This window comes from Phoenix dactylifera, chromosome 3, assembly GCF_051530095.1.
Source record: "Phoenix dactylifera cultivar Ajwa chromosome 3, Ajwa_hap1_PhDact_Kaust_v1.1, whole genome shotgun sequence".
Taxonomy (NCBI): domain Eukaryota; kingdom Viridiplantae; phylum Streptophyta; class Magnoliopsida; order Arecales; family Arecaceae; genus Phoenix; species Phoenix dactylifera.
Window position 1 is genome coordinate 24487704 of NC_143192.1, and position 14667 is coordinate 24502370.

The 14667-nt window shown below is 35.6% G+C and overlaps 1 protein-coding gene across 4 annotated transcripts; it reads right to left on the reverse strand.

The window, feature by feature from the left end:
• Nucleotides 1-1409: 1409 nt before the first annotated feature.
• On the reverse strand, nt 1410-14185 carry LOC103709863 (basic transcription factor 3-like). Of its 4 annotated transcripts, none has more exons than XM_008795384.5 (6): nt 14050-14185; nt 3415-3482; nt 2858-3006; nt 2697-2753; nt 2272-2310; nt 1410-1780 (listed from the first exon to the last, which is right to left on the reverse strand). In XM_008795384.5, the coding sequence occupies exons 2-6, from the start codon at nt 3480-3482 to the stop codon at nt 1608-1610; spliced, it is 486 nt and encodes a 161-aa protein (XP_008793606.1). In that variant the 5' UTR covers nt 14050-14185; the 3' UTR covers nt 1410-1607. The 4 variants fall into 4 exon arrangements, with proteins under 4 accessions (XP_008793606.1, XP_089785642.1, XP_089785641.1 ...); XM_089929516.1 differs by lacking the exon at nt 14050-14185 and adding an exon at nt 12500-12646 and having other exon boundaries at nt 2192-2310; XM_089929515.1 differs by lacking the exon at nt 14050-14185 and adding an exon at nt 12500-12636.
• Nucleotides 14186-14667: the final 482 nt, after the last annotated feature.

A 14667-nucleotide genomic window follows, 5' to 3' on the forward strand; every position in this document is an offset into this window, starting at 1 on the left:
GAACTAGAGGATATCAAATCATGAGCAATTCTTGTTGGCAAAACTAAACAGACCTATGATTTGATTTCCTCCGGTATCTCACCTTCAACGAAATTTCCCGATCTTATTATTGGAAGCAATGCTCCAGCATCATAGTCAAGATACTATATATCAATGCCGGTAAGGTTCGGGTTTCAGTTGTAATCTGGGTGCCATCATTTGGGATTCTTTGTTACTAAAGTGTTGAGTCTCTGATGAGCCTGTTGATGAGTGGAACAAGTTCACATAAAAAGTTCCAGGGAGACAATGTGAAAGTTGTTGCTAAGTTTCAACAATAGTAACCTAAACAACACCTTGATCTTTGTTCTGCATGCAGGCACTGCAGTCCAACAAAGGATGCAACTGGAGCTAGACTGATCAAAACCCAATCAACACTTTGAATCTTGCTGAACAGCCCAACCCAAAAATATCATGTTACAAACAACAGTGGCCAAACCCAACCAGTAGACATAAAATTTGAGAGGCACAACCATTTCAGTTTTGACTTATATGACTGAGATATTTCCTTGGTCTGTAGGTGAAGACAATACTAAATAGTATAAGACACATCTTTTTGGACCCAATTTGAACAATTTTACATCCAATAATGGTAGAGTTCAAATATTTAATGCAGTATTTGGGCAGGAGGTTTATGACTGGGTTGGATTGAGTCAGATTTGATTACAGTGTAAAATATGGGTCAGGAGAGTGTGGCTAGGTTTTGCTTAATTTTGAGTACTATAGTTGTTGGGCAAGGCTTGACTTCATCATCCCAAACATCTCTGATGGCACCACTATTTTCAGCTTGTAGGATCAATTCATGAAGCATCAGTGCCTTCCAGAGAAATTAATTCTCAAAAAGGTTTGAGACATATATTCAGTATAAAAAGCAAAAAATCTAATTATGCAATATGGAAGCATATTTGGTACTGTTGCTGTTTATGTATTTTGGTTCCTCTACAAATTAGTGAAATATTGCATGGAGATTGATGCTGGAGACAGCATTCGCACGGAACTTTTGCCATTCCGTGCTATTATTTTTCTCTTCACACAGAAGAAAAAATTGTTGCCAAAAGCTCTAAGATTACATAAAACAAAGGGCAACATCATACATACTTGTTCAGTCTAGCTATTTTCTTGGATTTTTGAAAACAAAAATAGAAAACAAAAGCAGCACCAACAAACCCTAAGCTTGTCTCTGCCACCCTTTTTTGACATGATTTAATTCTCTACTGTCATCAGCAGTAGCAAAGAGCCTTTGAAGATCTTAATCCTCATGAGAGTGGAGAAATAGAGGCCCTAACAAACAATTGATGTCCTGATCTTGATCTATTATAATAGCGTCAGATTACATGGACTAATAAGTGATTGATCCTTGTGAAGAAGAAGAGTGAAAGAGAACCTTGAGCAATTTGTCATTTAGACGAATGTCATACACACAAAAGAAAATGAAAAATGGATAGATTCAAACCCAAGTATTTTGTAAATAGGACGATTGACGCGCTGGTTATTTAGCATAAAGAGCAAGAGAAACAGACAAGAATGGTCTAAGAAGGGGTGAGGGGAAACTCTTATCAGGTCTATAGCCACTATGAAGTTTCTTTCTTATCAGCAGCCTCTTCAAATGTCTCTCCAGGCACAAGTTCAGGGACATCACCATCGTCATCATTCTGAGCAGCCGCACCAGCACTAGAACCAGCACCTGGTGCTTGCTTCTGTAACTGCTCTGCAAGCCGCCTCAGGTTGTCTATGTTATCAGGACCTGAACAAAGGGAAAAAATTAATTAGTAACTGCCATATGGATACCTACAATGCCAGGGACAGTAAGGATCCTTTTTCTTTAGGGACAAGTTGGTTTGTTGGTGGGACTCATACAATTTTCTATATCAATAATATAACAAAAAAGACTATGGAGATTACAAAGATATGAATCCACACATACATCCAAAATCTGCAGAAGCTTCCTTCAGCAAATTATAGAATACTGAAGTAAAAGAACTAATGGAGGGTAGCAGCAAAAGAAATATGGCAAAACATGGTCGTTATATTCTTCAAGAGAAAACATGAAGGCAACATTAGGCCTTTTTAAAATGTGTCTGAAAATATATTACAAGAACAAGCTAGCAAAGGTACCAAAATAGCAATAGGATCTTATCATTAAATTATGATTTACCAGTACTTCCAATATTAGTAATGAAATACGTTGAATTCCTGAAAGCAACCAACTTGTCATATTGCTCAACAAGAACATACCCAGCTGGCTGATGATCGTTGGTAGCATATCTTGAAGCTCTGTCATCAGGTAATATACCACATATAAGTTGCATTCGCTCAGAAAAATAATTATAACCAAACAGAAAACTGAGGGGAAAGAAAGCAATCATAAGGAAAACTGCAATGGTTTTGGTATCATGGGACCCAATGGTCCAATCAAGATCCGACAGTTTTGAGTTAAAAATGCACCTGAAGGAACAACCCAAATACCTGGTGGGTTTTCAGGTGCAAGAACTGCCCCTTTCAGAAGTTTGATCATTACATTAATGATTGCACCAGAAATTCCAGAAAGTTTGGTGCAAACATTATTTTGTTTTCTTTCGTATTTATTCCTTGTAAGCATATATGCTGTTTCAGTCCCATTATGTTTGTTCAATGACAAAGAAATAGGAATGAGAGTGTACTTTTCATCTGAGGAGAACCGCTAACCACCCATGTATTGGCCGCAATTGAAGCTTGCACTGAATGACAAACCAGTAGAATTAGAAAATTGAAACCAGAATATCATTTCTCTATAAAATATACATAACATATTTTTGCTCAGCCAATAAGATTTGTTATTTACCTTTGGGATTCACAAACTGGATAACAACATCATCTTTAAATATGTTAACTTCTTCTATAGCAGGGATAGCATTTACCCCGATTCTTTTCAAAGTGCTCTGGAGCCTTTTGTCATCCGTAGTTGTGGTCTTATGAACTGCCTTTTTCTTCCTGGTTGAAATGAACGAAGAAAACATAACTATTTAGAAGTGAAAATAAACTGACAAGAGAAAAGAAAATGTGCAAATCAAAAACATCAGTTGTGGTACTGGTGCAATGGAACATTATCAATTGTAAGGACATTAAAATATTGTCTTGAGTTCTATAGTATACTGACTAATTTCAGAATATCCATAAGCAAGCTCTCCAAAAATATATGAGAAAACTTTCCAATCTTCCAAAGGGAATGCCAGAATATTTTATTAAACCATATAGGTTTCTGAGCTAGAGGACAATGATACACTTCATATAAACTCCTGCAACATCAATGCCAACCAAGATGATCACATATTACTTAATTCTCATCTGAATATTGCTTCAGACCATATATTAGTATAACATTCAAAGTAAATTCAGAACCTGCGCATGCTTCCCTTTCCACCGGTGCGAACAGCACCTGCCATCTTCATGAGCTTCTCTCGATCCATCTGCATGGTAAACAATCACAACAATAAATGCACCATACTTGTGGCATATCTAGTGTGTTTCAGGAATCCCAATTAAGAAAATAAGACAGGTCAGCGAGTTACACAAGACTGACATTTTGATAAGACTTGTTGATTATGGTTATATTATTTTTAAAGCAGGAAACTTCTAGTTTTTTTATGCTAAAATGCATAGTAATTTAACTAAATAGGAAGCATATTTGGCGAATAGTTCCATCCAACATAAGCGCATGAAAATATAAGAAATGTAACAGAAAGAGCTTCTTTGTTTGGTCAAGCTTGAATACACATTGGTTCACGGGATAATCATAATCGGATTATAAAATCTAACCTAGATCATATGATAATATCAAAAACAACTATAGATACCATAGCCTCATTTCATCAGAATCATGATAAGACATATAAAAATCATGGTAAGTATCCATCAAATCTGTGTAAGTAACCTGAAAACCATCTGAAAGATTGATTTAGCTAGTCTTTGTCCATAGTTGTTGGATTATTCCAGTGGCGGGTGATATATTGAGACTTTTCTTCACCAGAAAATGATGTAATTGTTTTCTAGCAGTCATTTATAGTCTATAATTCATTTTTCATAATGTTTCATTTGTTGAACTGTTCCACAAGCTCAAGATTGCAAATAATCGATCAAATGTGTGCTTAAGTTTTTTGCTTGGAGTTTAACATGGTATCAGAGCCCACAGTCCTTGCCTACCAATATCTCCACAGTCCCGCTTACTAATCCATGCGTCGCCTCTCGCTCCGGGTTCCATCCATCCAGGATTCCGTCTCTCAGGCTCTACATATGAGAGGGGCATTGAGGAATAGTCCCACAATGGATATGTTAAGAACTCTAGTGGTGCTTATATACTCATGGGCCTATCAACCTACTAGCTTAAGCTTCTAGGTTGGATCTTAACAAGATGAACCTAAATTAGTAATACTCTATATGCTCATCATTCAACCAGGTTGTCATTTGACTTTCCATAATTTTCCTGCTCATCAATTTAGCAGCATATTTGCTAGCCCAGCCAATATGCTAAGGTTTGACCACATGTTACACTTTTTTCTTTTAAGCTCCACCAGCTAGTGTGGGCTACACAATGCAGGTTAGCCCTTCCCTGGCCCAGGCCACATGGTCTTGACACCAAGCAATGTTGCATGGACAAAGACAAAAGAATCGGATTCAAACATGTATTCAAGCATCTGACAAGGCAAGAGGAAGAAAAGCTAATCCAAGGACGCAGTGAAAAAGATAATCTTAACCAAATTAAACATGCATAGCTTCTATATATTATATTAAAAATATTTAAAGATGTTTTTTGTTAAGGTATTCTACTACAAGTTTCTCATCCAAAATCTATGGGACATCAAGAGAAAATGATATCACGCAAAGTCATTTTAACACCCATGGAAGAATCCAACTGTCCACCGATCTATAAAAGTTGCAATAGAGAATTTGGTAAGTATCCAACAGTCTGATGCTTATCCAATTTGGATACTGCCCAACAGTTTCTTAGAGTTAAATACAACTTTCCAGCTAGATTAAAAACTAGGCAATGGGCCCACCTTTCACCTCATATATGTATAATCCTATGCAAAACACTTCTATGCCCATGTGCATCCACCATGTTTCTCAAACTCATCGCCTCCCCCATGCTAAAGGAGCTTTCAATAATCTAGGACACATGTTGATGCAAAACCACAACCAAGGGGCTTCTCTTGGCATTTGGGGTCATCATTACACATCCTTCTTCCTTCCACATTTATTCTAATTAACTACCGCATTTGTTGCCATCAACGTCGGCGGAACCATTGCTCTGGCAATAGAAACGAAATCCATTGCTCGAGGCGGAGAAGGAGAAGGAAGAGAGAGAGAGCGGGGGAGGAAGGGAGGAAGGGAGGCCGATGGAGGGTGGCGAAGGCCGGCGGAGGCCCGACAAAGGGCCAACTTCACTTAAGAATCGCTAAATTAAAAAGCAGTCGATCCCTATTTCGAACGAAACAGGGAAACAGCCACGTAAATCGCGAAAGGGCCCGGCATTAGCCTCCGTCGACTCTCTGCCAGTCTCCCTGGGCCTCCACCGGCTTTCCGTCGGCCTTTGCCACCCTCCGCCGGTCTCCCTCCCTTGCTTTCCTGCTCTCTCTCTTCCTCTCTCGTTCTTCCTCTCCTTCATCTATTCAACTGTGTCGGTACGGGCCCGACACGGCACGACACAGGTCCTACTGACTCGCCCCGCCGGAAAATCGGTACGGTGCCCGATACCGGTTCCACCGATGTTGGTTGTCATTGCTAGGTTTCTCACATATTTGCTTACAATTTTACCCACGCTATCTTAGGTTTCATCCTCCTGGTTCATGACCTCCATAAAAATGGAGACAATCTTCTTTATTATCAACTCCTTAAAATTTGATTATCAACCATTGTGTGTCATTACTTTTTGCAACTATAGTATCCTGACATACTTATTCTTAATAGTTTGCAACATATACATCTGAAAATTCAAATCCATCACCATGTATTATGTGCGTAAACCCTGACACATACAGATGTATGCATCAATAGATAAAAAAGAGGAATATGGGAAAGGGGGCTGTCAGACAAAGTTCACCTACCGCTGCAAACAACATTGCAGGCCTCGTAAGAGCAAAATGGAAAGACATTCCCAACATATTGTCAAGTATTACAATAAATTATTCAACTTTTCCAGACAGAAGTGACGTAGAGATTTATCCGCAGAAGCCACTATTGCATCTGCAGAATCAGCTGCTTTCTTGGTTGGACCAACCCAACCGGCGATTTCCGACAAGTCTCTCTTTTTTTGGGGGGAGCAGACAAAGAATAAAAAAACAAAATGCTTAACCACAATGTCTAGGTAGTCTAAAGCAGAATACGTTGACTAGTTTTATAACAGAGAGCATTGATAAACATCCATGACTCAGAATCTAGATTTCAATTATGGTTTTGGTCCAAAGAGAAATTAAAGCTTTTCACCAATTTTGGCTCTAGTTTTGGTGGTTATACCTTGAAATTATTTAGAATTAGTTAAAATATAATATAAAGAATAAGGAAAGGATAATTCTATATATACCAGCAAATTTTAGAAATAGAGTTCAAGTAATATTTACAACATCATTGGACATTGTTTTACCATAAGACAATCCAGTTTGGTGATAATCTAACAGAAGTACATGGTATCGACTCAAGTATGAGTTATATGACTAGCAACAAAAATAATAAACAGGAATGGAACTTAATCACTATGGTATCAAGTAGTAAATGCAGAATCTTGTTGTTATATATCAGAACACTATAGTAAAAAGCACCAAATAAGAATGACTACAAAAATTATTTTCATTTCATCAGCAGTAGATGCAATAATCCATCCAGCATTCACATCAATTATAAGCATTCATCTAAAAGTTTAAGAAAAGCTTATTTTCAGATTAATGTATAAAATTTTTTAAACAGTAACTTTCTTCAATTTGCAATAAATTTTTTTCTAAAATTTGAAGATTTCATGAAATGCAAAAAGATCATGCTTGTACAGAGATTGAAATATAACAAACCCACATCTTATAGATACATTTAGAAAAGAGAGAAAAAGAAAAAAATAACTCTACATTTTCTTAATTTCTACAATAACTTACTCCCAAAATTTGAAATTTGATGAAATTTAAGGGTCTAAAAACATCTTGCTTCTTTGTTCAGATTTTAAATAGTCGCATAGAGGAATTCTTGAAAATATTTAAATTTCCCTTAGATTTTCAAAAGCCCAATGCCAACATGCTTCAATACTTCTTCAACTTGCAAATTTTGAATATGATTTTGCAGAAACAAATTTCAGCCCAGATGCACAATATGTCAGCTTTGTTCAACGTTGGTTGGTTCAGTTGAACCCAACTGAAGTCAGACAATCTCCAATCTAACTAGTTGATTTTGGCTGAACCCTAAAAAAAATCTAGACAAAAAATGTCAGATTTAGATTGAAATTGAGTCCACCTAAGACATCTGTGTCAGTTGGAAATCTAAACAACCGTAACAATTTTTAATGGCTTGATTTACTTTAACTCCTGGAAAAATTTTCTTCCTCACTCCTTTTGATGAAACCATACAAGAGACACGTTCAAGAATAAAGATACAGGATCTTCATCATATTATCTATCCTCCTTGCAGCAGCCTTAAGCAGATTACTCCAGCAAGAAAGAAGATAGTTTAATCAGACTTAGTGGTAAAGAGATAATTATGCAATAAAAAAAGGTAACATGTATTCCTATATCAACTATCGCCATTTTGCACTCCGATTTATCCCTTCATACATATTAGGACATATAAAAAAGCTAAAATCAATGCCTCCATATGTCAATTAGTGGTTACTCTTTCAAAGGATTTCATGGCGCTTATATGTACAATGATCTGATCATCATGAACTATATGGTGGATCTATCTTTAAGGCTTTGACTTGTTTGAGATACCTGATCAACAATGTCGAGAGGTGATGATGTTTCTAAAAGATATAGTACAAACCAACATCTCTTTCTAATCACAAAAAATGATTACTGTATAGTTAGTAGGCAAGCATTTTTAAAGTTTGATTAACATAATCAGCAATCTCATTTAAACTCTCGAATTGAAAATTCTTTTTGAGGCCTAAAGTAAGATCAAGGACAACTACCAAATTGCTGAAGTTATCAAGGCAAAAGAAAGCTGTGACTTTTGAGTAGTCTACGTATGCTACCTTTTAAAGGCAAAAGTTGAAGATTAATCCATCTAACCTAAGTGTGTAAGGTTGTAAGCACTCATTCTATAACTTCATCTCCCACAACTTTCCAGTGTAAAATTTCCCTAATCAACAGACACGGTGCCAGATTTAATGGAACATCTAAGCAACAGACTGGTCTAGGCCCATCACCTTGCAGCTTCTATTCCATGTTATAGATTCACTCACTAAAGGGTGTTTTAATAGGTAAACCGTCCACACTTGTTCATGTATTCTTTTTTGTTTGTCTTTTCTTTCTTGGCACCACAATTTAGGGATACAGAAGGCATCACTGCAGCACTAAGTATTATTTTGATAAGACTTCCAAAATTTATAGCATACTGCAAAGGAAAAATAACGAAAAGCTGATATCTCTAGGAGGACTCATTATACTTATTAGGACTCATAATATCCTACGTCCATGGGATAAAGAATTATAATAGGTACAGGTAACTACCAAATATCATTTTAAAAGTTATTGGATGTCAATGTCAAGTAACTCCAACATCATAAAACATAACCAACAAGGCAATAAATATTAATCAAGAAAATGTTTTTAGGCATATTTATATCAAAGAGAGAGAGTAATGTAGGTTAATGGAGTTCACCATTCATGATACCAGTTATTCACAGGTTTCTTGCCATGATCAGTTCCAGTTACTAGTGATGTATGAGATCATAAATTGAGGGTTCCATACTGGTTACATTAGTAAAAACCTTTATCTTTGAACCAAAATGTACAAAGTAATGGATCAAAGATGTTATAGATCATATTTAAGTGGTGATAGAAATGCGAACACAAACTCTGAGATCCCACGTCAACCAGTATGGACATCCCATTGAGTGAGCAATTTATTGCAAAAATCAAGGTTTAGAATTTAAAAATTCTCATTCAAAACTGATGTAAAAGGAGCTCAATTGATATAAAGCATGCAACATGTTCATAAACAAATGAGATGAAAAAAGCGTGCCTACGTTTATTTTTGCTGATGGGCACAAGATACTTTATTCTTTTTAAAAGGTAAGTGAGCAAACAGCTCAGGATTCGTTGCATTCCATTGATTGCTACATATCATTAAAAAACTAATGAAAGATCTACAAGTAAAAAAAAAAAAAAAAACTTCAGAAGTTATCTGTTCTAGCTTTTCTTGCCACCCTGGCTAACTAGTTGAATCTTGATTTATGGTGTATTACCACTATATTGTATGTCTTATTACCCTGTGATAACATTTTGCACACAGGATCTACTACTAAATATGTCTGAGTACTACTGATAAATTGAAGTATCATAACAAGTACTTGAATAAAATCTAAATGACATTATCACATTGTGATTTAAGCTCTATTTGCCATGCAAACTCTAACAGTGTTAAACATATTAGAAGAGGGATTAAAAACTTAATTCAGAACTTTTCCCGAAAACTATTATATGTTATAAATCAAGCTTAAATTACAGGAAAGGTCTGCTCAGACAAGAGTCAAACGCCTGACAGCATTAGTCCCCAATCTGTAAGATGTAAAGAGAAAAGTGGCCTAGCCTCACAGGAAAACAAGTATTACGTTTTTCAGGCATGCCCTATTGGAAATTTTGACTATCCTTGGCCCACACCCAGTCCATTTGCAACAACTAAAATTTCAAAGCAAATTAAATATGTTTCAACTCCAAGGGGCACAAAATTTCTCGCAATTGGGAGGCCGAGGTTTATATGCTTGATATAGAAAAAGGCATTGTTCGTTAGAGGTCCAACAGATGACTCATCCAGAATAACAATTTCCTTAGAAATATTTAACAGAATAAGCAAAAAAAAAAAAGTAATCTGACTATTCTGATCTGAGCTACCAAAATGCCAAACTAGATTTTTTTTCTTCAAACACCTGTTTCCAGCTCATGTACGTAAATACACATGATTTCTTCAGCACAAGTTTTAATACCAATTACATATTACAGCATGACTATGTTTTGACAAAATAGTTCATGGATTATAACTGAATGGGTCATCAGCATTGAAATGGAAAACAATCAATGGGATTTATATGAACATCAAGGGCCATGAAATTGCCATGGGATTAAACTTCAATTGATCCATCAGGCCATGAGCAAGATGGTAAAATTGTTACACAATGTGGCAAAAAATTGGCATGTTAGTAGACAATTATCAGCCAACAATTACCATCCAAAGGGCTCAAGCTAAAACACATGTTTCTGTTATGTTACACTACCCTGATTCAGCACAACGAATTCTATATTGATAGCTTTGAATTCTCCATCTCCGGTCTTTTAATTTAAGAATTTCTGTAGTTGATGAGCACAAATATGCTTTAAAAGATTCAATATGAAACTTAGTAGGGTTTTAAATTGAGATTTTTAACATATTAGAAGTGGTTTAGTTTTGAAAAGATCAAATAAGAATGCTATATAAGTTTCATCCTCAACATTAGAAACTATCAGGATTGCTATTCATTGAAGAATTTGATAGAGATGGGATTTTATGATCATATTTACGTGGCCTTAAATCTGGTACTATGATAAAAAAAATTTTAAAGAGAGAATAATCAGATGAGTTTTCTTTTTTTTTTTCTTTTTTTCTTTTTGGTTATAAATTGAGGAGGCGAGGTAATAGAACATTTTTTCCTGCGAGCAGCTTAACAAAGAAAATCAATAAATAAGAACTAGTGGAGGACAAGACCTGGTTCCTTAGCAAAATATTTGCATCTAGGTTAATGACGTAGATAACACAAAGGGAATGCACTGTTAAATAGAACCATACAAATATAAAATGAAGATAAAACTAAGAACCTCAATAAGACTGGCTAATTCAGTATAAACCCAAATGAAATATTTTTATAGAGAAAACCCCAAAAGAAAAGGTACAAAGACACCTAAAATCTAATCTGCCAACTATCCAGCAACTTAAATCCCTTGGAGTCCTAGTATATGCATAGCTACCCGAATAAATTATATCAGAATGTTTATCAGTCGAAAAAAGAAGAGTACAAAAAGATGCAATTCGAGAAGTAAATTACTCCACAAGCCGTAAAAAAAGGTTAATTTACAAAAGGTTGATTTGATCCCATATTTAAGTCATCCCTCTAATCCATCCTTAGCATAATAATTCACTACTTAGACTATCATCATGCATAAGTAACCGTAGTTATTAAATTATAAAGCCAGGAAACAATGGTTCAGGTAACAATCAACAAATTTCAGGATACATGACTTTTCAATACTCAATGAACATGCCCTTTGAGTCACATTCCTAGATAGGATTTGGTAAACGTGAGTAGTCAATGCATGAACCTCCACTTCATTTCACACTTGAGGTGGCATCAAATTTTGACCTCTCACCCTCCCATGGTTGGTGCTTACAATAGTTTATCTTTACCTTTTATTAGATAAGATTTGACAAAAACAGTATTTACCTACCATTATGCTTTTGAGCTTCCTAGAGGATGAAAAAGCAAGAGATAATAATGTTTACTTATCATTAATCCTCTCTACTGAAGGTAATTTCTTCTCCATGATAAAACTAGTACGTAAAGATAATTCAAAAAGAGAGACGTTCATGGATCAAACCATGGAAATGAGTCTAAACATGTTTATACATCTTCCAATGAACAAGAAATTCTTACTATCTCCAATTTCCTGAATGACACAAACAGATAGTCTGGTCACACTTTAGAATTATTCTTCTAAATTGTGTCTGCACATAAAAAAACTTGGTGGTTGTTACTATCGACCAAGAGAATGCTCCACCTTCATGCATGGATATGATGATCACTGCTAATCATATAAACAGGTTTACAGGACCCACAGCCAACTGTTAAAAGCAAACACCAAAAAAGGGCAACTATATCTCTTACTCTCCAAATGAAGGTCCTCAATCTTAACCTTAACCAACAAGCTCCGTCTCAGCCAGCCATATGGTTTTGACTCCATAGATCATAGAATAGTTAATCAAAATTTAACAGAGTTTTCCGATCAAAAGTTTTGCTTCCATAAGCTTTTGCAGCATAGTGTTGAATCACTAGTGAAATAAATAATTTTTTAAAAAACACCAAATCGTTACATAAGGAAAACTACCTTATCAAACTTGTAATTCAAACAAATGCAAACTAAGGAGCAATCTTTCAGAGATAATCTAGAGTTGGCAACAGTCCAAACTAAGGGAAAAGAATCGGCAAAACTCCAAACTAAGGGAAGAGAGGAAACACAAATAAAAGATCCATATGACAATTTACCTCTCCATCCATGAGTATGCTTCAATCCACTTTTGACCCACAAGTCATTGCAAATTTTAAATATTTAGCCACCTTCAGAACTTATTGCAGACTAATATCACACCTCCTCTTTAGCTCTGTCACCTTGAATGATGCTCCAATGACTAAAGAAGATGTACCTCTTTCACCTTATTTGGATCTTAGGATTTCATATAAAATCCTACCAATGACTATTTTTTTTTTTCTCCAAAACCTTCAAAGGCCTTCATAAAGGAGTCTCCTTTTCAAATCTTCAAGTAACCAATAACAAGAACCCCATCTGACATAACAACAAAAAAAAAATAACAAAAATAACAAAAATAACCCCTTCGCCAACTAATTTATGAACTTCCTCCACCCTTCAATAGTAGTTCAGGTATCAAATTGTACCCACAAAAGAAAGTTCCTACAAATTTTCTTTAACTTTTCAGCAATCTCCATATGCATCTTCTAAGAGGTATGTAAGTTATGAGTTTAAAAAGAGTAGATATCACACTGCATTATCAAAAATATATTCAAATTTCATCACAAAGTCTTACAAGCACATAAATAATGAAATTATGTTCAGTTGGACGAACTTCAGTAGCGTTGATTGTTATAAAAATTTAGAAATATATGCATAACGATTTTCAATTAGGGTCTGCATTTATCCAACAACATCTTCGCATGTTTTCATTGAAATATTCTTTATAGCTAAATGAATTATGTATTCACAGATCCTACTCTTCATTTAAACAGTGAACCTTATCCTCTCAAATTGTGATTGGTTTAAAGCATCCCACTTTACATTAATTTAGTATCCAAAGCCAAGTCCTCTAGAATAGGCTGCTTCCGCAGACTGGAATAGCCTCTATAGAACACATCCATATGTCACTCAATTAAGAAATATAGGGTTATTACAATCTACTCAATTTTATACAACATGTAGCTCTTCTTTTTCATTATCCTATCAAGCATTTGCACCGGTGTATCTTATATCCTACAAAGCAGATGTACGAATGATAAAAATTTCATTAGCAAGCCAAAAAGAAGTTCCAATTTTGAACCCAAAAGGTAGGATTTCCACCATATTTCTAAGGGGAAAAACAAAAAGATCCAGGAAAGCATCACAGCCCCACTTAGGTGCGAAACCCTCTCACACATAAGAGACGTTGTACTCCACTATCAGCCTATCCAAGAGATACCATACATTTACGAATACAAACTTTATCTCCATACTCTAGATTGGCAAAACAAACCAGCGAAATTTAATTGGCCTTCAAGAAGATTCATAACAACACTCGGCAAAACTTATCAGCCTTTCATTCAGAAGAGAGAACATAAGAAATAAACCAATTCTCAAATCCTAACAAGCATGACATGTACTAATTGATATCTTAGAACACTCATAGTCTAATTATAAAGCAATGAATTAAGTAATTTAAGAAGGATGCTGGGAAGGCATAAACCAATCTATCCATTTCACTTATTCCTCTTCCTCTTCTTTATCTATTTCAATCTTTCCCAGTTTGGGGAGACAGAGAGAGACTTACCGCTATTGAAATGGAAGGAGTGAGGCGAGGTGAAGGCGCTACCCGTCGTGGGACGAGCCGGAGGAGAGCAGCGGAGGATAAGAACGGGCGGAGACCAAGCGATAGGGAGGAGAGCGGATAGAAGCGGACGAAGGCGGATTGGAGGAGGAGAAAACATTAGCCGTTCGATTAAAAGATGCGTTACACAATTTGGGAAAGTCATTGAATTACCTCAATCATTGACGGTTGCTGCTCTTCGTTAATCTTGATGCGAGTGAGACCCCGACATGTTACCCTCGAGGGAGGCCACGAGGCCCACGACTTTGAACGGGAGTCACTTACCATTTCCACTTTCATGAAAATTAAAAATAATTTTTATTTTTTACTTTAAATTTTAAAATTTGCTTGGTGGTCATTAAGATTGTATTCGGCAATAATAGGGATGACGGTGGTAGAGATGGGCGGTGGGATTGATTTTACATCAATTTTTATATTTTTAAAAACAAAATCAGAAAATTAAAAGTAATGCTAAACGAGGTCTTAACTAATATCTGTCATTTGACTTTTTATATATAGCAAACGTTATATAATAAAAACAATACTTATAATTTGACATTTTTATCATTTACCTCAAAGTTA